At 45.4% G+C, this 26901-nt stretch overlaps 1 protein-coding gene across 1 annotated transcript in view; it reads right to left on the bottom strand.

Moving 5' to 3' along the window:
* The window catches only part of fnbp1a (formin binding protein 1a), a 350992-nt gene extending 324657 nt beyond the window's left edge, over nucleotides 1-26335 (bottom strand). The window contains exons 1-2 of the mRNA XM_034171436.1: nucleotides 26217-26335; nucleotides 19272-19387 (exon numbers count right to left, since the gene is read on the bottom strand). Coding sequence (XP_034027327.1) covers nucleotides 19272-19387; nucleotides 26217-26246 — 146 coding nt within the window. The 5' untranslated portion in view covers nucleotides 26247-26335. The remainder of the gene's footprint in view (nucleotides 1-19271; nucleotides 19388-26216) is intronic.
* Nucleotides 26336-26901: the final 566 nt, after the last annotated feature.

Genomic DNA, 26901 nt, shown 5'->3' with positions numbered 1-26901 from the left:
TTCTCTCAAATATTCTTGAAAGGGTAGTTGTAAAACAGCTAACTGATCATCTGCAGAGGAATGGTCTATTTGAAGAGTTTCAGTCAGGTTTTAGAATTCATCATAGTACAGAAACAGCATTAGTGAAGGTTACAAATGATCTTCTTATGGCCTCGGACAGTGGACTCATCTCTGTGCTTGTCCTGTTAGACCTCAGTGCTGCTTTTGATACTGTTGACCATAAAATTTTATTACAGAGATTAGAGCATGCCATAGGTATTAAAGGCACTGCGCTGCAGTGGTTTGAATCATATTTATCTAATAGATTACAATTTGTTCATGTAAATGGGAAATCTTCTTCACAGACTAAGGTTAATTATGGAGTTCCACAAGGTTCTGTGCTAGGACCAATTTTATTCACTTTATACATGCTTCCTTTAGGCAGTATTATTAGACGGCATTGCTTAAATTTTCATTGTTACGCAGATGATACCCAGCTTTATCTATCCATGAAGCCAGAGGACACACACCAATTAGTTAAACTGCAGGAATGTCTTTCAGACATAAAGACATGGATGACCTCTAATTTCCTGCTTTTAAATTCAGATAACTACTTACTCTGGATGGCATTACCCTGACCTCTAGTAATACTGTGAGAAATCCTGGAGTCATTTTTGATCAGGATATGTCTTTCAATGCGGATATTAAGCAAATATGTAGGACTGCTTTTTTGGATTTGCACAATATCTCTAAAATTAGAAAGGTCTTGTCTCAGAGTGATGCTGAAAAACTAATTCATGCAATTATTTCTTCTAGGCTGGACTATTGTAATTCATTATTATCAGGTTGTCCTAAAAGTTCCCTGAAAAGCCTTCAGTTAATTCAAAATGCTGCAGCTAGAGTACTGACGAGGACTACAACCCCTGGCAAAAATTATGGAATCACCGGCCTCTGAGGATGTTCATTCAGTTTAATTTTGTAGAAAAAAAGCAGATCACAGACATGACACAAAACTAAAGTCATTTCAAATGGCAACTTTCTGGCTTTAAGAAACACTATAAGAAATCAGGAAAAAAAATTGTAACGGTCAGTAACGGTTACTTTTTTAGACCAAGCAGAGGGAAAAAAATATGGAATCACTCAATTCTGAGGAAAAAATTATGGAATCATGAAAAACAAAAGAACGCTCCAACACATCACTAGTATTTTGTTGCACCACCTCTGGCTTTTATAACAGCTTGCAGTCTCTGAGGCATGGACTTAATGAGTGACAAACAAGTACTCTTCATCAATCTGGCTCCAACTTTCTCTGATTGCTGTTGCCAGATCAGCTTTGCAGGTTGGAGCCTTGTCATGGACCATTTTCTTCAACTTCCACCAAAGATTTTCAATTGGATTAAGATCCGGACTATTTGCAGGCCATGACATTGACCCTATGTGTCTTTTTGCAAGGAATATTTTCACAGTTTTTGCTCTATGGCAAGATGCATTATCATCTTCAAAAATGATATCATCCCCAAACATCCTTTCAATTGATGGGATAAGAAAAGTGTCCAAAATATCAATGTAAACTTGTGCATTTATTGATGATGTAATGACAGCCATCTCCCCAGTGCCTTTACCTGACATGCAGCCCCATATCATCAATGACTGTGGAAATTTACATGTTCTCTTCAGGCAGTCATCTTTATAAATCTCATTGGAACGGCACCAAACAAAAGTTCCAGCATCATCACCTTGCCCAATGCAGATTCGAGATTCATCACTGAATATGACTTTCATCCAGTCATCCACAGTCCACGATTGCTTTTCCTTAGCCCATTGTAACCTTGTTTTTTTATGTTTAGGTGTTAATGATGGCTTTCGTTTAGCTTTTCTGTATGTAAATCCCATTTCCTTTAGGCAGTTTATTTACAGTTCAGTCACAGACGTTGACTCCAGTTTCCTCCCATTCGTTACTGATTTGTTTTGTTGTGCATTTTTGATTTTTGAGACATATTATTTTAAGTTTTCTGTCTTGACGTTTTTGTTGTGTGGGCCGCTGAAGAGGAGGTACTGCTGGCCCACCACCAGAGGGCGCCCTGCCTGAAGTGCGGGCTTCAGGCACGAGAGGGCGCTGCCGCCTCAGGAACAAGCCGTGGTGACAGCTGTCACCCATCATCCGTGACAGCTGTCACTAATCATCACATCTGGTATAAAAGCAGGAAGACACCTCCACCAAACTGCCGAGATATCATCTTCATCTGGAAGTAATATCCTCAGCCTTTTGTGATATTTGTAAATCTGTTATTGTGAGTGTTTGCAGGAGTACCGGTCCGTTTAGTGGAGGCTGTGCAAGACGGCGCTCTTTTTCTTCTGAGGGACCGCTGCAAAGTGTTGAGTGAGAGGTGGAGGTGGAATTCCCACCAGGATTGTTACTGGGTGTTCACACACCCACCCTTTGACTGTCTTTTGCTTTCTGCCAGCAGTACCAGATCCGACACGCCGGGAAAGTGGCCACCTGGGGACTCCGGGACTTGGCGGCTCCAGTATTCCTCGGGTTCGGTGGTGGTGGAAATCGTGTGGTTCCGGTTCGTTTCCAGATGGACGTCTCCTATCGTCGAGCCTGCCCACACGACACCTTTATTAATTGACTGTTGCACATTCTGAATCTGCTGTGTTTGGTTGTGTCATTCACAACAGTAAAGTGTTATAATTTGACTCCTTCCATTGTCCGTTCATTTACGCCCCACCATCCCCTGAAGCATACATAAGCCCTCCTGAGTCGCACGGAGGTTGTGTGGAGACGTGCGCGGACTTTCTTATGCAGTGTTCGCTCGTCTTCGCACAACGTCCCGTCATGTACGCGCCAGATGCAAGCAAAATAGCTTATGTGATTACTCTGCTTCGGGGAGAGGCACGCGCTTGGGCTACGGCGCTTTGGGAGCAAAATTCACGGCTCCTTCACACATACACTGGGTTTGTGAGGGAGTTCAGAACTGTGTTTGATCACCCTAACAGGGGAGAGACCGCTTCAACTGTGCTGCTGTCGATGTGACAGGGGCGCCGAAGCGCAGCTGCTTATGCAGTCGACTTCCGCATCGCAGCTGCGAGGTCCGGCTGGAATAACGCTGTGCTCCGCGCCGCCTTTGTAAACGGACTGTCGTCAGTCCTAAAGGAGCACCTAGTGGCCAAGGATGAACCGCGGGAATTAGATGGGCTTATTGATCTCGTTATACGGTTAGACAATCGGTTGGAGGAACGCCGTCGGGAACGAGACGAAGGACGTGGCCGGGCGCACGCCGTCCCTCTTCCTTCCGGGTCCGAGAAAGGTCCGCCCTTCCCACGCTCCCTGGCCTCTACGTCCCGTGGGGCGACAGCTCCCCCTGCTGACGAAGCTATGGACACGAGCAGGGCCACATTTAGACCACCTAATAGACAGAGGAGGTTTCCACGCAGGGCGTGTTTTGTTTGTGGCTCAATGGAGCATCAATTGAGCAATTGCCCCGAACGGTTAAACACCAACGCCCGCCCCTAGAGACTGGGCTTAGGGTGGGCCAAGAAATTCACGCGGGACACACACATATTGCCGCACGACTCCCAGTTACAATCCTTAGTGGGGATTTAACCCTTCAGGCCCCAGCACTGGTAGACACAGGGTCAGAAGGGAATCTGTTAGACAGCAGATGGGCCAGGGAGGTAGGGCTCCCTCTGGTGGCGCTACCTATACCATTGCAGGTGCGAGCACTAGATGGCACCCTACTCCCTTTAATCACACACAAGACACCACCTGTAACTCTGGTAGTGTCAGGGAATCATAGGGAGGAGAGTGAGTTTTTTGTGACTCCTTAACCTGGATGATGAAACAATCCCCGGATTGATTGGCCGTCCGGGGTGGTGGTACAGCGGAGCGAAACCTGCCATCGGATGTGTTTGGGAACCTCGGTTCCTCCCGGTTCCCAGGCTAAGGAGCAGGTCCAAGTTCCCCCCAATCTGTCGGCGGTGCCGGTTGAGTACCACGATCTTGCTGACGTTTTTAGCAAGGATCGGGCACTCACTCTTCCCCCGCACCGTCCATATGATTGTGCCATCGATTTGTTGCCAGGCGTGGAGTTCCCGTCCAGCAGGCTGGACAACCTCTCCCAACCTGAGCGCGAATCAATGGAGACCTACATCCGGGACTTGGTGCAGCCCGATCCTGGTCGCCAGTTTGTGGTTGAAGTGGACGCCTCTGACTCAGGGATAGGAGCCGTGCTATCCCAGAGCGGAGAAACCAATAAGGTTCTTCACCCATGTGCCTATTTTTCCTGCAGGTTGACCCCAGCAGAGCGGAACTATGACGTGGGCAATCGAGAGCTCCTTGCGGTGAAAGAGGCTCTTGAGGAGTGGAGACACCTGCTGGAGGGAGCGTCAGTGCCTTTCACGGTTTTCACTGACCACCGGAACCTGGAGTATATCAGGACCGCCAAGCGACTGAACCCCAGGCAGGCCCGCTGGTCACTGTTTTTCGGCCGTTTTGACTTCCGGATTACCTACCGCCCCGGGACCAAAAACCAAAGATCGGATGCCCTGTCCCGGGTGCATGAACAGGAAGTCAAGACCGAGCTGTCGGATCCACCGGAACCCATTCTCCCGGAGTCCACTATCGTGGCTGCTCTGACCTGGGACGTGGAGAAGACCGTCTGGGAGGCCCTGGCACGGAGCCCGGATCCCGGAACAGGGCCGAAGAACAGACTATACGTCCCACCAGAAGCCAGAGCTGCCGTTCTGGACTTCTGTCACGGGTCCAAGCTCTCCTGCCACCCAGGGGTGCGTAGGACCATGGCAGTAGTCCGGCAGCGCTTCTGGTGGGCGTCCCTGGAGACTGATGTCCGGGCTTACATCCAGGCCTGCACCACCTGCGCCAGGGGCAAGGCGGACCACCAGAAGGCACAGGGACTTCTACAGCCACTTCCTGTGCCTCACCGCCCCTGGTCCCACATCGGTCTGGATTTTGTCACGGGCCTCCCGCCGTCCCGGGGACACACCACCATACTCACGATAGTGGACCGTTTCTCCAAGGCGGCCCACTTCGTGGCCCTCCCGAAGCTCCCATCGGCCCAGGAGACGGCGGATCTCCTTGTCCACCATGTCGTCCGGCTGCATGGGATACCAACCGACATCGTTTCGGATCGCGGTCCCCAGTTCTCCTCGCAGGTGTGGAGAAGTTTCTGCCGGGAACTGGGGGCCACTGTAAGCCTCTCGTCTGGGTATCACCCGCAGACTAACGGACAGGTCGAACGGGCCAACCAGGAGTTGGAGCAGGCCCTCAGGTGCACGACCTCCGCACACCCGACGGCTTGGAGTGAACATCTGGCCTGGATCGAGTACGCTCATAACAGCCAGGTGTCCTCTGCCACCGGCCTCTCCCCGTTCGAGGTGTGTCTGGGGTACCAACCCCCTTTGTTTCCTTTGGTGGAGGGAGAGGTCGGTGTGCCCTCGGTCCAGGCCCACCTGCGGAGATGCCGTCGGGTGTGGCGCATCGCCCGTTCGGCCTTGTTGAGGGCCCGGACGAGAGCTAAAGCCCATGCAGACCGTCGACGGTCCCCGGCCCCCACATACCAGCCCGGGCAGGAGGTGTGGCTTTCCACCAAGGACATTCCACTCCAGGTCGAGTCCCCCATACTAAAAGACCGATTCATTGGACCCTTCGCCATTCTCAAGGTCCTCAGTCCTACCGCAGTGAGGCTCCAACTCCCGGCCTCACTGCAGATCCATCCGGTCTTTCATGTCTCCAGGATAAAACCGCATCACACCTCGCCCCTCTGTGCACCCGGTCCAGCGCCGCCTCCTGCCCGTATTATCGACGGGGAGCCGGCTTGGACAGTTCGCCGGCTCTTGGACGTCCGTCGAATGGGCCGGGGCTTTCAGTATTTGGTGGACTGGGAGGGGTATGGACCCGAAGAACGCTCCTGGGTGAAGAGGAGCTTCATCCTGGACCCGGCCCTCCTGGCCGATTTCTATCGTCGCCACCCAGACAAGCCTGGTCGGGCGCCAGGAGGCGCCCGTTGAGGGGGGGGTCCTGTTGTGTGGGCCGCTGAAGAGGAGGTACTGCTGGCCCACCACCAGAGGGCGCCCTGCCTGAAGTGCGGGCTTCAGACACGAGAGGGCGCTACCGCCTCAGGAACAAGCCGTGGTGACAGCTGTCACCCATCATCCGTGACAGCTGTCACTAATCATCACATCTGGTATAAAAGCAAGAAGACACCTCCACCAAACTGCCGAGATATCATCTTCATCTGGAAGTAATATCCTCAGCCTTTTGTGATATTTGTAAATCTGTTATTGTGAGTGTTTGCAGGAGTACCGGTCCGTTTAGTGGAGGCTGTGCAAGACAGCGCTCTTTTTCTTCTGAGGGACCGCTGCAAAGTGTTGAGTGAGAGGTGGAGGTGGAATTCCCACCAGGATTGTTACTGGGTGTTCACACATCCACCCTTTGACTGTCTTTTGCTTTCTGCCAGCAGTACCAGATCCGACACGCCGGGAAGGTGGCCACCTGGGGACCCCGGGACTTGGCGGCTCCAGTATTCCTCGGGTTCGGTGGTGGTGGAAATTGTGTGGTTCCGGTTCGTTTCCAGACGGGCGTCTCCTATCGTCGAGCCTGCCCACACAACACCTTTATTAATTGACTGTTGTTGTTTGATAATCCTCTCCTTTGTTTCAATTGACATCTCTCGTGTTGGAGCCATGATTCATGTCAGTCCACTTGGTGCAACAGCTCTCCAAGGTGTGATCACTCCTTTTTAGATGCAGACTAATGAGCAGATCTGATTTGATGCAGGTGTTAGTTTTGGGGATGAAATTTTACAGGGTGATTCCATAATTTATTCCTCAGAAGTGAGTGAGTCCATATTTTTTTCCCTCTGCTTGGTTTAAAAAAGTAACCGTTACTGACTGTCACAATTTTTTTTTCTTGATTTCTTATAGTGTTTCTTAAAGCCAAAAAGTTGCCATTTGAAATGACTTTTGTGTCATGTCTGTGATCTGCTTTTTTTCTGCAAAATTAAACAACTGAATGAACATCCTCCGAGGCCGCTGATTCCATAATTTTTGCCAGGGGTTGTAGAAGGAGAGAGCATATCTAGAATGGGAGGCAGAGCCTTCAGCTTTCAGGCTCCTCTCCTGTGGAACCAGCTCCCAATTCGGATCAGGGAGACAGACACCCTCTCTACTTTTAAGATTAGGCTTAAAACTTTCCTTTTTGCTAAAGCTTATAGTTAGGGCTGGATCAGGTGACCCTGAACTATCGACTTAGAGTGCTGGGGGGTTCCCATGATGCACTGAGTGTTTCTTTCTCTTTTTGCTCTGTATGCACCACTCTGCATTTAATCATTAGTGATTGATCTCTGCTCCCCTCCACAGCATGTCTTTTTCCTGGTTCTCTCCCTCAGCCCCAACCAGTCCCAGCAGAAGACTGCCCCTCCCTGAGCCTGGTTCTGCTGGAGGTTTCTTCCTGTTAAAAGGGAGTTTTTCCTTCCCACTGTCACCAAGTGCTTGCTCACAGGGGGTCGTTTTGACCATTGGGGTTTTTCTGTAATTATTGTATGGCCTTGCCTTACAATATTAAGCGCCTTGGGGCAACTGTTGTGATTTGGCGCTATATAAATAAAATTGATTTGATTTGATTATTCTGGTGATTAATTGAATAATCGGATAAAAAATACTTTTGCATTTTTAAACATCAATAGTCCAGGGCTCTCCCGAATCAATGGCACAATGTTGCTGCGCCAAAGTCTTGACATTTTGCTGAAATGATGAGATGTGGCTTTCTGTTCTTTTTTATTAACCTTTTTTTTTTAAGGTTGGTAGACTGGGTCCCTGCGTGATTTTTTTTATCTTTCTTTTTTAGCTCTTTCTCTACGATTCAGCAGATGCATTTCAGCTAGAGGTTGAACACGCAGCCTCGCAGTCACTGTTTTGTTTTATTTAAGTTACAGTGTTTGTAAAGGGTTGTGTGTTGCCCAAAAAAGTGAAAATTAAAAAGCGAAACTCAATGCGAGTCTGAGCAAAACACAGCTGAAAGAGTGGACTTTTCTCAGCGTGGCCCAGAACGGAGCTGTAGCTGTATGAGGGACTCCCCTCACACCGGGCAGACAGACAGCAGCCGGCCGCCGGGTCAATAGTCCCTCACCACGTCGAGCAGACCGTGTGGTTTTTAAAAATAGACAAACACAATGCTTCACTTTAAATGCACAGTAAGTCTATTTCAGATGATCAATGTGGACCGTCTTTCTCTTCAAAGGCTATTTTTTCCTCTGTGTGTCGCATTGGAAAGCTGTCGCTATTTGATTCACAGTTATGCTCTACTCTTCTTTTGTTTTTGTTTTTCCTGGGATGTTGCAGCACCACACACAGGCCTGGCACATGTACTACAATGTTAAAGATTTGAGGCACAGAATTTGCCTGGAATATTTTTTGTAATCAAATTATTCAAGTTACTCGACGAATCGTTTCAGCCCTAATGGAAAGGGACTTTTTTCAGTGACTTCTTTACAAAAGACACATTCTCCTCATCTGAGACACTCAGGAAAGACAACAATTTATACAACACTCATTTTCTTTTAGAAGTGTTCCCCTCATTGCCTTACCTGCTACCTAACAGCCAATTAGATACCATTTTAGAGCTTGAGCTCTTTGAGAAGAAATGGGTTTCAGTGATATACACTTTGATAAGGGGTTTAAATCAGATATCCTGGAAGAAGACTAAAACTGCTTGGGGTGGTTCTTTCAGAGGAGGCGCGGTAATTGCTCTTTTTATTTCTAATGAGCTATGTGGGAACAATACTATTGTATTTAAAAAACAAACAAACAAACAGATTAATTGTAAGAAAACTGGCCAGTTTTGTGTCCCTTTTTTTGTTTATGTTGTTCTAATGCCGCGTTCACAATGGGCGCGATCAAATGCCACAAATTCGTGGGGGTCGCATGGTGACAGACGCGCCACCATCACCGAGTGTGTCGCTCTGCTTTTGCTGCGAAAATTCGCCCCAGTGTGTCATCAAATAGGAGGAGCTTCCATTCCGCTTGCCGGCTCTGGCTGTCAGTCAAGTTAACATGACGGACCTTGATCACACGGAGCGAGTTGTTGTGGAAAACTGACAAACGTCATGAGATGTTCCCAATTCAGGGAGTATCATTATTTGCTGCAGGAGATGCGTCTGGATGACGGCCACTTTCAGTGGTCCTTCCGCCTCTGCGGGACCCAGTTTGAGGGCCTCCTGTCCCGTTCACACGCGCACATGTAAACAATAAAAAAAAAAAAAAAAAAAAAAAAAAAAAAAAAAAAAAAAAACACCTCGGTTCAGATTTTTCTACTTGGGGAGGAGGGCAACGCGACATGACGTGACGCAATATCGTGCCGCAATATCGTGCCACAAACACGCCAATCGCTCAAAATCGCTTCACTCACGTCGCTTCATTCACGTCCATCGCGTCGCACTGCGTGACTTGGCGCCAAAACGCGGCGCTCCATAGGGATTACATGGCAACCTGTCACTATTGTCACTCACGTCGCACCCGGTGTGAATGTGGCATAAGCCTCGGGGGAGGGGCATTTGTGAAAAGAGAAAAATATTTATAAAACTATCAATCAATCAATCAATTTTTTTTATATAGCGCCAAATCACAACAAACAGTTGCCCCAAGGCGCTTTATATTGTAAGGCAAGGCCATACAATAATTATGTAAAACCCCAACGGTCAAAACGACCCCCTGTGAGCAAGCACTTGGCTACAGTGGGAAGGAAAAACTCCCTTTTAACAGGAAGAAACCTCCAGCAGAACCAAGCTCAGGGAGGGGCAGTCTTCTGCTGGGACTGGTTGGGGCTGAGGGAGAGAACCAGGAAAAAGACATGCTGTGGAGGGGAGCAGAGATCGATCACTAATGATTAAATGCAGAGTGGTGCATACAGAGCAAAAAGAGAAAGAAACAGTGCATCATGGGAACCCCCCAGCAGTCTACGTCTATAGCAGCATAACTAAGGGATGGTTCAGGGTCACCTGATCCAGCCCTAACTATAAGCTTTAGCAAAAAGGAAAGTTTTAAGCCTAATCTTAAAAGTAGAGAGGGTGTCTGTCTCCCTGATCTGAATTGGGAGCTGGTTCCACAGGAGAGGAGCCTGAAAGCTGAAGGCTCTGCCTCCCATTCTACTCTTACAAACCCTAGGAACTACAAGTAAGCCTGCAGTCTGAGAGCGAAGCGCTCTATTGGGGTGATATGGTACTACGAGGTCCCTAAGATAAGATGGGACCTGATTATTCAAAACCTTATAAGTAAGAAGAAGAATTTTAAATTCTATTCTAGAATTAACAGGAAGCCAATGAAGAGAGGCCAATATGGGTGAGATATGCTCTCTCCTTCTAGTCCCCGTCAGTACTCTAGCTGCAGCATTTTGAATTAACTGAAGGCTTTTTAGGGAACTTTTAGGACAACCTGATAATAATGAATTACAATAGTCCAGCCTAGAGGAAATAAATGCATGAATTAGTTTTTCAGCATCACTCTGAGACAAGACCTTTCTGATTTTAGAGATATTGCGTAAATGCAAAAAAGCAGTCCTACATATTTGTTTAATATGCGCTTTGAATGACATATCCTGATCAAAAATGACTCCAAACTACTTCACAGATTCTCACCAAGTTTTCACCACGGATACATATTAGGCCATGGAAGACTCCAATGAATTTTGGAGGTGAGCCGAATCCAGATACTGGATCAAGATTCACTTTATATAGGCTTTGAAGGATTATGTCAAAACTACTTCACAGATTCTCACCAAATTTTCACCAAGGATACATATTAGCCATGGAAGAGTCCATTCAATTTTGGAGGTGATCCAGATCCGGATTGGCAGATGTCAAAAAATCTCTGATTGCTCTTGCTTCTCCTTAATGGCCGGGCCATTAAGGAGCGTTGTTGCCGCAATTGTTTCTGTATGAAAACGTTGCTTTTCATCCCACACATGGACGAGTCACGTTCAGCTCGTCGGATCTTTAGTTATTGATCCGTTCAGATATCGTCAATGTTTGTGCAAGACGTCGAACTTGGGAGGTTGGGCGAAGTTGGACAACAGTCAAACGGAATGCTGATGTACGGGAACTACGCAAACAATGAGGAACTGTCAAACAGAAAGCAAAACAGAATACGGATGAACTGAGGTTGTCGTCAGGATTCATTCACATTTTTCAACAGTTTGAAAACTGACAAAGCGCCAGCTACAGGAAAGAAGCTAAACGACAGTTAAGCATTGTCTCTGAAAGTCAACGTAAGTCCAAATTTGTTGTTTTGTCTTGGCTTCAGTGTCCTTCGTTAGTGCCAGTGATTTAGACTGACCGGCACAGGATTCTGGACTGAAAGTGGATATAGGGAAACATCAGACTGCTTGCCAACACCACAGCAGACCAACAGTCGTCCATGGATGACTGCCACATTTGATTTGAGTTTCCCAAAATCTTTGTTTGTAGGTAGTCAAGTTACAAGTTACACGTGCTGCCACCTAGTGGGTAAAAATTTGCATCTCACCACATTGCAATCTGGGAAGAAGTTCAACATGCCCCACTGTATGTGATGGGCAGGGATGCCGAAAAGGGGAGAATAAGGAGAAGGATTCTATGGGCCCATGACTGACGTGCCCAGAGAGGCCCCCAATACAACAGTTATACTGACAAAATAATATGGGGGGTGGCCCAGTAAGATTTATTTTCATGGGGCCCAAAATCCTTGGTGGTGTCCCTGGTGATGGCATCACTCTACAGTGGTGTTAGTTTCGTGGTGTTAATAGGTTTCCTTCTGTGAAGCAGCAGAATGTGTGTCACAAATACAAGTAAACTAAAAAAGTTGGACGTTCACACGTGGAAGGTGAGTGTTGTGACCGAACTCCCCAAGAACCTCGTGTCTGACCTCTGCCTGTTCTATGAATGCTAAAACTCTCTTGTTTTTGATGCACACATGGAGTTGTTTTCTGGTTAACTTTGACAGTGGCACACTGGAAGTCCTGTTTGTTGGCCAGAACATACGTGTCATTTTACACATTAGATGGAAGTACACGTAACTCAAGCAGCCTCTATTATGCCGACAGCACTCAGTCGCACATGCTGATAACTGCAGGTATGATCTCAGCCACACTAGGACTTCAGAGGACTACCTGGATGTCTCGCAACTTCCTACCTTTAAATTCTGACCAGACTGACATGACAGTCATCGGTCTGTGAGACACAGACACAGTGGTGGGCACAGTTCAGATAATCCGATAACCGATAATTATCGAAGATAATGTTTTCATTATCTGATTATCTTTTCAGATAACTTTGAAACTAATTATCTTCCGATAAATTTTTGTCTGATGAGTTTTATACCGTTAATGTGGTAAACAAAGCTGAACAGCTACAAACATTTCTAAAATTTAAAATCAGTTGAGCACCTACCTGTTAAATGTTTTGTAGCAGATGTGTAGCTCTACCCTCTGCAAACTGAGGAGAGCTGCTTCTAAAAGAAACCGCTCTATCCTCTGCAGTCAAAGGAGAACTGGTCACAAAAAAATAATAATAATAATTTCGTTTAACCCATACTGATACACGGCCATTAACCAAACTAATTTTGGACAAGTTATTTAAATTAACATCACATCTGAAGTTTTATGAAGTGAAAATATCAGATATATGTTTTAGTTTTAAAGTAATGCGCTAATTTTTAAGGTTTTAGTGTGGACATGCTGTGTTCCAGGTGCATTATGGGTATGATAGCGTAATTTCAGTACGTTCACCACATGAGAAATGCATTTGAGACACTCTGATCAGGTTCCATGGACAACAGCATTAAACTCTAGTGCCTAAAACTCTCATGAATATATTCTCTGGGTTTATAGACGTTATTATTGTGTTTGCGTTTATTAAATTCCACACATTTTAAACATAGCAAAAAACAACACAGATTATCTGGAATTTTGTTTTGGCAAGTTTTCAAGGTCTCTACTGCCATCTACTGGCCAGTAGTGTTCATGGCAGTAGTCAAACTGAAGCTGGGCTGATATTTTCAATGACTGTACTCGGTTCCAGCTCAAACTGTACCACAGAACCGCACGGTGTAAAAGTTCAGAGCGCACGATTTATGTTCTCACACACATTGTATATTCAAAAACCACACATCGGACTCGTGTTTCCAGAAGCAAAATGGAAACAGAAGCGTTAGTAGAGAAGCTTGAATCTTCGACTGGACTGGGTTGCTTGACATGAGGACATTTCGCTTCAAATCGCAGAAGCTTCCTCAGCAAAAAAAAAAAAAAAAAAATAGCCAACTTTAGAAACCACTTAAGATTTAACCTGAGATGCAAACAAAACAATGTTATTCCCAAATGCATGAAGCAAAAGGCACTAGAAGCAGGTCACACAGCAGAAAAGATCCAGCACAGTTACCTTAGGAGGATTTTGGCTCTTAGAATTAGAAGGCTTCATTTTAAAATATTAGACCTCCAAAATAATCTGGATAGTCTGCACAAAATGTTAGAAACCTTAGTGGGGGAAGAGGCCCATAATAAGATCACAAAGTTCATAGTTAAAATTCAAATGGCTGAGCATTTAAAAAGTAAGGAGCGGCAAATCAGGAAGTTTCACAACCTTTTAGTGTAGAAAAGGCGTACTTTCAGTGGGAGTAGTTTTAAAGATACACCCAGACAAATTAGTGAGAACAGGGAAAATTGGGTAAAGAATCTCTCCAACAGGGTTCTTACACAGACAGAAAAGGATGTGCTCACAAAAGGATTAAATTTCTCAGTGACCCCTAAACATATACCGACAGTAGATTAAACATAACAGTTTGTCAGAGTCAGAAGCTGGGGACCTCCGACTAAGAGTCACAGCAGTGCTGAACAGTGCTAAGCCTCCTCCGTCCAACATCACAGGAGAAGAACGGAAAGCTTTGTCAGCACTGCAAAAGGACCAAAGCATCCTTATCCTGCCAGCGGATAAAGGCAGATGCACGGTGGTCCTGAACACATCGGACTACAAGGCCAAGATCAACAACTTGCTCAGTGACTCCAGTACATACGAACGTCTGAAGAGAGATTCCACGAGCAGCTATAAGAAGAAAATCATTAGCTACCTCCAAAACCTGGAGAAAGAGGGACTCATCGACAGGCAGGCGTACTACAGACTGTACCCGGGGGATGCCGCTCCATGCATCTATGGACTGCCCAAAATCCACAAACAGGACATGCCACTCAGGCCTATTGTATGTAGCACAGATTCCATCACATACAATTTAGCCAAGCACCTCAAGTGGATTTTGGCTCCTCTAGTGGGTAACTCAGACCACCATGTGGAGAACACACAAGATTTTGTGAACAAGCTCAAGGACCTGCAGCTGGAGGCAGATGAAACTATGGTGTCATTTGATGTGACATCGTTGTTCACCTGCATCCCCACCACTGAGGCCATCTCAGCTGTGAGGCAGAGACTGCTGGAGGATGTGTCTCTACTTGAAAGGACCAAACTCACACCAGACCACATCTGCCAACTCTTGGAGATCTGTCTTAACACCATGTATTTCCTGTTTAGGGGGAATTACTACAGGCAGATCCATGGTTGGGCGATGGGGTCTCCGGTATCCGCCATTGTGACCAAGCTGTACATGGAGCGAGTGGAGAAGACAGCCTTGATGTCTTTCACGGACATCTCTCCCAGTCACTGGTTCAGATATGTCGATGACACATGGGTTAAAATCAAGCAACAGGAGGTTGAGGACTTTACAGAACACATCAACTCTGTGGATTCCAATATCCATTTCACACATGAGGATGCCAGAAACAACCATTTAGCCTTCTTGTACTGTGATGTTACGATTGGAGAGAACAGGCAGCTCCAGACAGGGGTTTAGAGAAAACCCACTCACACTGACCAATATCTGCTCTTCGGCTCAAACCACCCCCTTGAACACAAGCTCGGGGTGATCAGGACTCTTCAACACAGAGCCCTACAGGTGCCCACAACTGCAGAGGGAAGGGCTAAAGAACAACAACTTGTACGGAAAGCCCTCATAGTATGTGGGTACCCACGATGGTCCCTGGACAAAGTGCAGAAGTCCCAGAAAACAAAGAGACCAGATAGACAGGAGACGGAGACAAGAAGAAGAGGAGTGTCTCTCCCTTATTTAGCAGGAGTAGGGGAAAAACTACAGAGGATCTTCAGACAGCACAAAATCCCAGTTTACTTTAAACCGGTTAACACCTTGAGGCAGAAATTAGTTCACCCTAAGGACAGGATCCCTAGTTACAAACAGAGCAATGTAGTGTATTCTATCAGATGTCAGGAAAACTGTAATGAACACTACATAGGTGAGACTAAGTAACCTTTACACAAAAGGCTATACCAGCACCGCAGAGAGGGCGCCAGTGGACCTCAGTCTGCAGTTCATCTCCACCTGAAAGACACTAACCACACGTTTGAGGACAAGGAAGTTAAAATCTTAGCCAGAGAGAAGAAATGGTTTGAGAGAGGTGTCAATCTTTGTAAAACAGTTGAAACCCAGCCTTAACTGGGGAGGGGGGTCTCAGACATGCTTTGTCCCCTGTTTACAATGGGGTACTCAGGTCAAAGCAGTTTCAGTCTTTTGTTCATGGTAATGAGTCATTCACATCATCAGGAGAGTCGTCAAGGGAGCCATCAGGAGAGACTTCCATTCCATCATTAGGAGGGACAGCTGCCCTGTCATTAGGAGGGTGCTAACTAGAGCACAGTAGGTGCTAATTAGAGCTACTGTTTAGTCACTAGCCTGTAGCAGTCGGCCTCTCGGTAGGAGGGGTCTGGTTAGGTTAAAAACTCCAGCTTTTGTTGGCTTCTGTTTTATTCTTCTCTACAAGAGTCAAGACGGAAGTCAGACTACCAGAGCAAGAATTTTTAGCTGAGGAAGCTTCTGCAATTTGAAGCGAAACGTCCTCACGTCAAGCAACCCAGTCCAGTCGAAGATTCAAGCTTCTCTACTATGGAAACCACCTGGACAACTGAGAGCCTACACAGAAAAACTCTCAATGGGAGACATTAAAGTTTAAAAAAAACAAAAAACAACATTACAAGACAGGTCTGTGGTGTTTGCACAGGCACAGTGCGAGAGGTTGGATGCTTGTAGCGCTTCAGCAGCGGGATACCCTCACGACGGCCGACCAGAATATCAAACAGGTTTGATTTTCATTCGACCATACGATCGGCGATCAGGAGGTGGTCGTGAGATGTTAAAAGCAGCTCGTTACTCCATGTATACTAAACGATGCAGGACGCGCGATTAACCTGAAACTCGGTGCGATCCATAAAAATTCTCGCACGAATGAAAAATCAGCTGAAAAAGGGCCACAACTCACACTGGCACCAGTAGATCGTGGCAGTGTTCTATTTATTTTGACACCAGTTATATCAGACGGTTATCTAATTACAACGTGGCTTTTTTTTCCTCTTTTTTTGAAAATGTCTTTTTTTACAAATAAAAAATGGCATATTTTCAAAAAGCACATTTATCTGTAAACACCAGCACACAACACACGTCACATTAACGTGTTGGTTTACATAGAATTAATCAACCAATCAGTGTTAGCGGAGGCACATTTTACCCAGAATCTTTTGCCATCTGTCTGTGTTTGTTACAAAACTTCTGTGCATTATTCAACATTAAAAGATATATGTTAAATTTTAACTTTGTACAAATGGCAGAATTGACATTAATGGAGTTATTCTATCAGTATTCATTTTATTTATACACCAAACCATGTCAGCACTGCTTTATTTTCCAAGACCTTCGCCTGACGACCATTATTTAATGCTTCGATCTTAAATATGATCAATCTATCTTTGTTAGTTGGCTATGTACCACAGGCTTTTAAGGTGGCAGTAATTAAACCATTACTTAAAAAGCCATCACTTGACCCAGCTATCTTAGCTAATTATAGGCCAATCTCCAACCTTCCTTTTCTCTCAAAAATTCTTGAAAGGGTAGTTGTAAAACAGCTAACTGATCACCTGCAGAGGAATGGTCTATTTGAAGAGTTTCAGTCAGGTTTTAGAATTCATCATAGTACAGAAACAGCATTAGTGAAGGTTACAAATGATCTTCTTATGGCCTCGGACAGTGGACTCATCTCTGTGCTTGTTCTGTTAGACCTCAGTGCTGCTTTTGATACTGTTGACCATAAAATTTTATTACAGAGATTAGAGCATGCCATAGGTATTAAAGGCACTGCGCTGCGGTGGTTTGAATCATATTTGTCTAATAGATTACAATTTGTTCATGTAAATGGGGAATCTTCTTCACAGACTAAAGTTAATTATGGAGTTCCACAAGGTTCTGTGCTAGGACCAATTTTATTCACTTTATACATGCTTCCCTTAGGCAGTATTATTAGACGGTATTGCTTAAATTTTCATTGTTACGCAGATGATACCCAGCTTTATCTATCCATGAAGCCAGAGGACACACACCAATTAGCTAAACTGCAGGATTGTTTTACAGACATAAAGACATGGATGACCTCTAATTTCCTGCTTTTAAACTCAGATAAAACTGAAGTTATTGTACTTGGCCCCACAAATCTTAGAAACATGGTGTCTAACCAGATCCTTACTCTGGATGGCATTACCCTGACCTCTAGTAATACTGTGAGAAATCTTGGAGTCATTTTTGATCAGGATATGTCATTCAAAGCGCATATTAAACAAATATGTAGGACTGCTTTTTTGCATTTACGTAATATCTCTAAAATCAGAAAGGTCTTGTCTCAGAGTGATGCTGAAAAACTAATTCATGCATTTATTTCCTCTAGGCTGGACTATTGTAATTCATTATTATCAGGTTGTCCTAAAAGTTCCCTAAAAAGCCTTCAGTTAATTCAAAATGCTGCAGCTAGAGTACTGACGGGGACTAGAAGGAGAGAGCATATCTCACCCATATTGGCCTCTCTTCATTGGCTTCCTGTTAATTCTAGAATAGAATTTAAAATTCTTCTTCTTACTTATAAGGTTTTGAATAATCAGGTCCCATCTTATCTTAGGGACCTCGTAGTACCATATCACCCCAATAGAGCGCTTCGCTCTCAGACTGCAGGCTTACTTGTAGTTCCTAGGGTTTGTAAGAGTAGAATGGGAGGCAGAGCCTTCAGCTTTCAGGCTCCTCTCCTGTGGAACCAGCTCCCAATTCAGATCAGGGAGACAGACACCCTCTCTACTTTTAAGATTAGGCTTAAAACTTTCCTTTTTGCTAAAGCTTATAGTTAGGGCTGGATCAGGTGACCCTGAACCATCCCTTAGTTATGCTGCTATAGACGTAGACTGCTGGGGGGTTCCCATGATGCACTGTTTCTTTCTCTTTTGCTCTGTATGCACCACTCTGCATTTAATCATTAGTGATCGATCTCTCCTCCCCTCCACAGCATGTCTTTTTCCTGGTTCTCTCCCTCAGCCCCAACCAGTCCCAGCAGAAGACTGCCCCTCCCTGAGCCTGGTTCTGCTGGAGGTTTCTTCCTGTTAAAAGGGAGTTTTTCCTTCCCACTGTAGCCAAGTGCTTGCTCACAGGGGGTCGTTTTGACCGTTGGGGTTTTACATAATTATTGTATGGCCTTGCCTTACAATATAAAGCGCCTTGGGGCAACTGTTTGTTGTGATTTGGCGCTATATAAAAAAATTGATTGATTGATTGATTGATTGTTGTGATTAAGCAGAGACCTGAGCTTTGTGGCTCCTCCCAGCTGCTTCTGTGCTGGAAGCCATGTAGTAAATAGGAGCTTCCAGCAGGGGGCAGGACGCTCAAAGACAAAAGTGCTGACTCATTGTTTGGGTCTGTTGTTGCTTTTGATGCTTCCAAAAGCGATTTGTGGTGTTAAAACTCAAAATCAGCTTGTTTAGCAGTTGAAAGTGTACTGGAGTCAATACTGGAATTTATCGGTTATCTGGAACTTCCGATACATTTTTGGGTGTTTTCTCGGTTTACCTTTATCAAAGATAACTTTTCAGTTATCTGATTATCTGTTATCGAGGTTAAATGTTTGGTTATCTGTGCCCACCACTGCACAGACATCAGTTTAGCCAGCTGATGGTAACCTTGGACCCGTGTATTATATGTCATGGTGATAAAGAGAAAAATCTCAGTGTGACCTTTGATTCCACACTGTCCGCAATGTGTTTGAGACAGTTCCTCAGGAGAAACCTGTGGAGATCCAAAACCTTTCTCCAGATGCCTTGATCAACACTGAAGCTGATTCAAACCACCTCACACAGAGATCATGTCAAAGTCATGCTAGGTACCTGATCTGTTTGGCATAGCTCAGTTCGATGTCGGCTCTCTCTTTAACAAACTTGGTGTATCTTTCCAGGAAGTCAATTCCCCAGCTGGTGTGTTTTTCCAAATTATCAAACTGATCCTGAAAAAGACAAAAAAATAAATAAATAAATAAGTCTAAACCACCACATGGTTTGGCATGACAACAAAGCACGATGACTCAATTCAGGGTTAGTGGTCCAAATATCTGCTGTGTATTACATATATCTATATATATCTATCTATATATATCTATAGATATATATATATCTATATATATATATATATATCTGATGTGTGCCGCGGCTTCAACTTTATCTAAATTCTGGGTCTTTTAGTGAAGTTTAGGGCTAGTGGCCGGCGATCACCTTAGTATTTCTGTTTTTCTTGTTGTTTAATGCTGACAAATTATACCGTATTTTTTGTCTTTCTGATGCCTGATTGTTTTTTCTCTGTTTAAGGTGCAGCTCCATCCAGAGATGGGAGTTGTGTTCGTGTTGGCGATCCTCCTGTCCTGTGCACCAATAGCATTTCTTGTATATTCGTCCATGAATTGTTCTGTGAATTGTTCTGTAATTTATGTTTTGTAGCATGGCCCAAGCAGAGGGTCACCCCTTTTGAGTCTGGTCTGCTTGAGGTTTCTTCCTCAGAGGGAGTTTTTCCTTACCACTGTTGCTCTGGGGGTGGGTAAGGTTAGACCTTACCTGTGTGAAGCGCTTTGAGGCAACTCTGTTGTGATTTGGTGCTATATAAATGAAAATAAATTAAAATTAAATTGAAATTGTGTACATGGGATCAGATCCCAAAACCAAAGTGTCATCCATAAGAAAATACATTTTTTCCTTTGTCTGGCTTTAGTTTGTCTGGCTTTGAAAAGACGCTGCAGAAGAAACCGTGAGTACAAACACATCTCACCAAAGTCTTCAGAGGATCACGATCATGCACACACCTGATTAAAAAAAATTAAAAAGTGCACAGAAAGTGTTGAGCTTCACTGGTTCCACTCACTTAAGTGTGAAATGATCCAGTTGATATTAGTACATCAGTTCCCGAGCCTGAAGGTTTGCTGCTCTCACAAATGTTGCAGTGTGACAGGATGCTGGTTACAACTGGCAGAAAGTGTTTCAGCAAACTTTCTCATATTGTTACCTTTCTGCTTTTCTGACGGAGGCCAGCAGGAGGCGCTGTGCAGGTAGTTGTCAACAGACCCCACTCCCCCGACACCTTCTCTGGCCACTCAGGCCATAACCCGTGCTTTGGCCGACTCGTCAGAGCGTCTGTCTCCCATGCTGGAGATTGTGAGTTCACGTCCCGAAAGGGAAGTCAAAACACAATGCAGAGCAAGCTGCTACACTGTCTGTCACTTCCTGTTTTATTTTGACATTCCTTTCCTGTTTCCTCCTCAGCACATTCATGACCTGATTCCTCTCTCCTTATCTCCTCTGCCACATTGTCTGTCATGCCAAGCTTTCCAGCTTTGTGATTTCTTGTCTTCCCATTTCCGACTTTTCCTGCCTGACCCTGGTTTTGTGTTTTAGCCTTCTTCTTGGGACTCTGGACTTGCAGTATGGTATCGTCCTGTGTTATCACCTGTCTGTTTAATGGACATTCTTTGGTGTGTTGCCTTTCACAGATTTGGCTACTACGTGGAATGATTATCCGGGGCTCTGAGCTTTGCCTGGGCATCAAATAAAGAACTTTGTATTTACCCTCATGTGTTCCTCTCTACTAAGGCATCCTCAGTTGTACTTTAGTCATTCCACTACAATCTGGCCATGTTGGACCCCTTGGAGAGTGACCTGGTCCCCATCACGCTATGCAACCAATCTCACCCTCTGCTCAATCAGGAGCAGCAGATAACAGGACATTCCAGTGCTTACAGGAGCACCGTGCACAAGACAGAGTACTGAGAGGCCAGCAGTCAGTCTGGCAGGTGAGAATGGAGCCGTCCTCAGCAACCAATCCTCAGACATCTATAATGACCGGTTCCCCCCTTGGCAGTGTCCCTGCTGGAGCCACGTCGCAAGCCACGCTCCCATTCCATCAAACAATTATGACAGTGATCTGGCAACTTGCAGCCCCGTTTTGTCCCTGTGTTGAGTGACCTTCACTGTACAGCCTAGCTCTAACCATTCCAAAGCCGCCAGGGTCACCATCATTCCACATCTCACTGGAAGGGCTTGAAAACAGGACATGCAGGAGCCCAACTGTCAGTCTGCAGAGTATTTCTCCACAGCGTTCCCATCTGAGAGGTCTCCGGTTCTTCCAGTTCTGCGGCTCCGTCCCAACGAGCGAATTCCTCCGCACGTCTGTCTCAACGTGCCGAAAAAGTGCTGATGTCCACATCTTCTGCAATTTCTCAGGTAGTCAGACGACATCCCGGATCAACACGGCGTTCAGTTTGGAAATGAACGGCACATTCCACTGTTACAGGAGTTTTTGTCATGGAAAGAGGAGCGGAGGAAATTGGGTGTCGCGACGGAGCCGCATGGCGCAAAGCAACGCCGTGATGAAGCCTCACAGGACATGTTCTGGCATGTCCAGCTCATCCACAATTTCTCGGATAGTCACACGACTGAAAAGCCATCTCAAAGCCGTCCTGTGAGACCAACACAGAGGTGCTATTGTCCTGCGCCATTCGCGGCTCTGTGGCGCATTCCTTCGCTCCTCTTTCCATGACAAAAACTCCTGTAACAGTGGAATGTGCCAAAAAAGTGCTGATGTCCATGTCTTCTGCCATTTCTGTGGAAGTCAGACGAAGTCCCGGATCAACACAGCCTTCACTTTGGAAATGATGTGGTCGTTTCAGCCTGTCGATCGCCGCTCGGAGTGCGGCACGCTCTCAGCCGCTGTGGGCGGTCTTTAAACCGGCTGGAGCACTCCTTAATCTGTGTGATCCCCATAAAATTGTCCCTGAAAGCCATCTGATTTTTCCGAAAGGTGTCCACCTGGAGGTTTCTCAGTTTCTGGAAATATTTGATGCAGCAAAGTTCCAAATCGTTCAGACATTTTATTCGCAATAAAAATCCGATGAGGGGGGTGGACTACTGCTCACAGGTGAATGACACAACCGACAAGCGTGAAAAAACTCACGCATGCGCACGAAGGTTCAAGCTTGGCTGATGCAAGCGCACGTGATTCAAATCCATATGGTTTTTGAAAAAATAAAAAGGTCGGATAGTTTTCTAACAGACCTCGTATGTTCAGTTTTTGAGGGTGTATCTACATCCCTTCACGGCAGAAGATGGGAGTGGACAGCAAAGACTGCCCCTTCCCCTGAGATTTATAAACACGTAAACATGTCTTTATGACAGAAACACAGAGTTTTAGTTGTGATTGAAGAAAATGATAGAAATAAGGATCATGGGGCTCAAAATGTGCTGATCAAAGTTCAGACTCTTCAATCCAGCTTAAGCCCCGCCTCTTCCACCTGCCATCTTTCTGACTTTTCTACACTCAACAAAATATAAACGCAACACTTTTGGTTTTGCTCCCATTTTGTATGAGATGAACTCAAAGATCTAAAACTTTTTCCACATACACAATATCACCATTTCCCTCAAATATTGTTCACAAACCAGTCTAAATTTGTGATAGTGAGCACTTCTCCTTTGCTGAGATAATCAATCAATCAACTTTTTTCTTATATAGCGCCAAATCACAACAAACAGTTGCCCCAAGGCGCTCCATATTGTAAGGCAAGGCCATAAAATAATTATGAAAAACCCCAACGGTCAAAACAACCCCCTATGAGCAAGCACTTGGCAACAGTGGGAAGGAAAAACTCCCTTTTAACAGGAAGAAACCTCCAGCAGAACCAGGCTCAGGGAGGGGCAGTCTTCTGCTGAGACTGGTTGGGGCTGAGGGAAAAAACCAGGAAAACCAGGAAAAAGACATGCCGTGAAGGGGGGCAGAGATCGATCACTAATGATTAAATGCAGAGTGATGCATACGGAGCAAAAACAGAAAGAAACAGTGCATCATGGGAACCCCCCCACAATCTACGTCTAAAGCAGCATAACCAAGGGATGGTCCAGGGTCACCCGATCCAGCCCTAACTATAAGCCTTAGCGAAAAGGAAAGTTTTAAGCCTAATCTTAAAAGTAGAGAGGGTATCTGTCTCCCTGATCTGAATTGGGAGCTGGTTCCACAGGAGAGGAGCCTGAAAGCTGAAGGCTCTGCCTCCCATTCTACTCTTACAAACCCTAGGAACTACAAGTAAGCCCGCAGTCTGAGAGCGAAGCGCTCTAATGGGGTAATATGGTACTACGAGGTCCCTAAGATAAGATGGGACCTGATTATTCAAAACCTTATAAGTAAGAAGAAGAATTTTAAATTCTATTCTAGAATTAACAGGAAGCCAATGAAGAGAGGCCAACACGGGTGAGATATGCTCTCTCCTGCTAGTCCCCGTCAGTACTCTAGCTGCAGCATTCTGAACCAACTGAAGGCTTTTTAGGGAACTTTTAGGACAACCTGATAATAATGAATTACAATAGTCCAGCCTAGAGGAAATAAATGCATGAATTAGTTTTTCAGCATCACTCTGAGACAAGACCTTTCTGATTTTAGAGATATTGCGTAAATGCAAAAAGGCAGTCCTACATATTTGTTTAATATGCGCTTTGAATGACATATCCTGATCAAAAATGACTCCAAGATTTCTCACAGTATTACTAGAGATCAGGGAAATGCCATCCAGAGTAACGATCTGGTTAGACACCAGATCCATAATCCATCCCACCTCACAGGTGTGCCATATCAAGATGCTGATTAGACACCATGATTAGTGCACAGGTGTGCCTTAGACTGCCCACAATAAAAGGCCACTCTGAAAGGTGCAGTTTTGTTTTATTGGGGGGGGATACCAGTCAGTATCTGTGTGACCACCATTTGCCTCATGCAGTGCAACACATCTCCTTCGTATAGAGTTGATCAGGTTGTCAATTGTGGCCTGTGGAATGTTGGTCCACTCCTCTTCAATGGCTGTGCAAAGTTGCTGGATATTGGCAGGAACTGGTACACGCTGTCGTATACGCCAGTCCAGAGCATCCCAAACATGCTCAATGGGTGACATGTCCGGTGAGTATGCCTGCCATGCAAGAACTGGGACATTTTCAGCTTCCAAGAATTGTGTTCAGATCCTTGCAACATGGGGCCGTGCATTATCCTGCTGCAACATGAGGTGATGTTCTTGGATGTATGGCACAACAATGGGCCTCAGGATCTTGTCACGGTATCTCTGTGCATTCAAAATGCCATCAATAAAATGCACTTGTGTTCTTCATCCATAACAGACGCCTGCCCATACCATAACCCCACTGCCACCATGGGCCACTCGATCCACAACATTGACATCAGAAAACCGCTCCCCCACACGACACCACACACGCTGTCTGCCATCTGCCCTGGACAGTGTGAACCGGGATTCATCCGTGAAGAGAACACCTCTCCAACGTGCCAAACGCCAGCGAATGTGAGCATTTGCCCACTCAAGTCAGTTACGACGACGAACTGGAGTCAGGTCGAGACCCCGATGAGGACGACGAGCATGCAGATGAGCTTCCCTGAAACGGTTTCTTACAGTTTGTGCAGAAATTCTTTGGTTATGCAAACCGATTGTTCCAGCAGCTGTCCGAGTGGCTGGTCTCAGACGATCTTGGAGGTGAACATGCTGGATGTGGAGGTCCTGGGCTGGTGTGGTTACACCTGGTCTGCGGTTGTGAGGCTGGTTGGATGTACTGCCACATTCTCTGAAACGCCTTTGGAGACGGCTTATGGTAGAGAAATGAACATTCAATACACGAGCAACAGCTCTGGTTGACATTCCTGCTGTCAGCATGCCAATTGCACGCTCCCTCAAATCTTGCGACATCTGTGGCATTGTGCTGTGTGATAAAACTGCACCTTTCAGAGTGACCTTTTATTGTGGGCAGTCTAAGGCACACCTGTGCACTAATCATGGTGTCTAATCAGCATCTTGATATGGCACACCTGTGAGGTGGGATGGATTATCTCAGCAAAGGAGAAGTGCTCACTATCACAGATTTAGACTGGTTTGTGAACAATATTTGAGGGAAATGGTGATATTGTGTATGTGGAAAAAGTTTTAGATCTTTGAGTTCATCTCATACAAAATGGGAGCAAAACCAAAAGTGTTGAGTTTATATTTTTGAGTGTATTTGATGCCACTTTTGATGATGAATTAACTTTAAAATCAGTCTCCTTTAAAGGCAGCTGGTTTTTATTTTTCCTTCCTTCACCAACACTCAAGATTTAAATCTGAATTTATTTTGTTTTGTTGAAGATTTTTCTGAAGGTTTTGTGTATAAATTGTTCTGTTCATCAAAGTTCTTTTAATTTTCTTACAATTTTGTAGGAATTTTTTGTACTATCAAGTTTCAGGTAAAAAAAATTCAGGAATATAAAAAAGAAAGAAAGAAATGTTTCAACCAGGTAAATAAGATGATATTGATCCATTCAGATTTCTGGTGCGGATCCGGAACAGAAAAAAAAAAAAAAAAAAAAAAAAAAAAAAAACTCTAAATCTAGATTCTGTCGGACCACAGACTCTGGATCTGGAGGTTCGGATTGATCCGGATCCGGACCTCACTTAATCCACCGAGCAGGTCGGGGTGCAGTCACGTGATTCAGCCGCCATCACGATTTTAACGAAAAACGGCACAAAATATAATTCATTGATTGGTTTCATGGTCGGTGATCAAACATTTGGTCGGTTTTAATCGTCCATCAGTTTGACGAACCTGAACTAACCGGTTTATCTCTCTAAAGGTCCTGATGCTGCAGCACTGCGGCTGGATCGATTATCGATCAGTCGATCAGCAGCGTCACACAGAGCGCGAGCCGCTGTCACTCACCGTGTTGCTATGGCAAAGGAAACGCCAGACGGGGTTCCGATGCAGTCTACCTACCCACAGCTCCGTGCCCCAGTTGCAGCTCATGGCTCCGGTTCCGTGCGCGCACCACAACGGCTCTGGATCGGTGCGCGTGTCTGCGCGTCCCCGAATGTCTTTGTCATCAGAGATGCAGAGAACGTGCGTGTGGATGTGCGTGTGTCAGGGCGGGGCTCAGGCGGCGCATGCTCGGAGAACAATCAATCAGCGATCGATCCTGTCCCGCAAAGAGACGCGTCCTCAGCCAATCAGCAAGCAGCTGATCAGCAACAGCGACGGGAGTCGAACCAGCAACCTTCCGCACAAGTAGCAGCTCCAGTGAGAGCCTCTGCTGAGGAGTACTGTGAAGTACTGTGAAGTACTGTGGACTATGATTCAGGATGATCAACTACTATCAAGTACTGTGAACTACTGCTCAGTACTGTGGAATATGATTCAGGATGATCAACTACTATCAAGTACTGTGAACTACTGTTCAGTACTGTGGACTATGATTCAGGATGATCAACTACTATCAAGTACTGTGAACTACTGTTCAGTACTGTGGAATATGATTCAGTATGATCAACTACTATCAAGTACTGTGAACTACTGTTCAGTACTGTGGACTATGATTCAGGATGATCAACTACTATCAAGTACTGTGAACTACTGTTCAGTACTGTGGACTATGATTCAGGATGATCAACTACTATCAAGTACT

Source organism: Thalassophryne amazonica, chromosome 5 (assembly GCF_902500255.1).
Source record: "Thalassophryne amazonica chromosome 5, fThaAma1.1, whole genome shotgun sequence".
In the NCBI taxonomy this organism is placed as follows: domain Eukaryota; kingdom Metazoa; phylum Chordata; class Actinopteri; order Batrachoidiformes; family Batrachoididae; genus Thalassophryne; species Thalassophryne amazonica.
The sequence above is the reverse complement of the archived record's forward strand: the minus strand, read 5'-3'. Positions and strand labels throughout refer to the sequence as shown.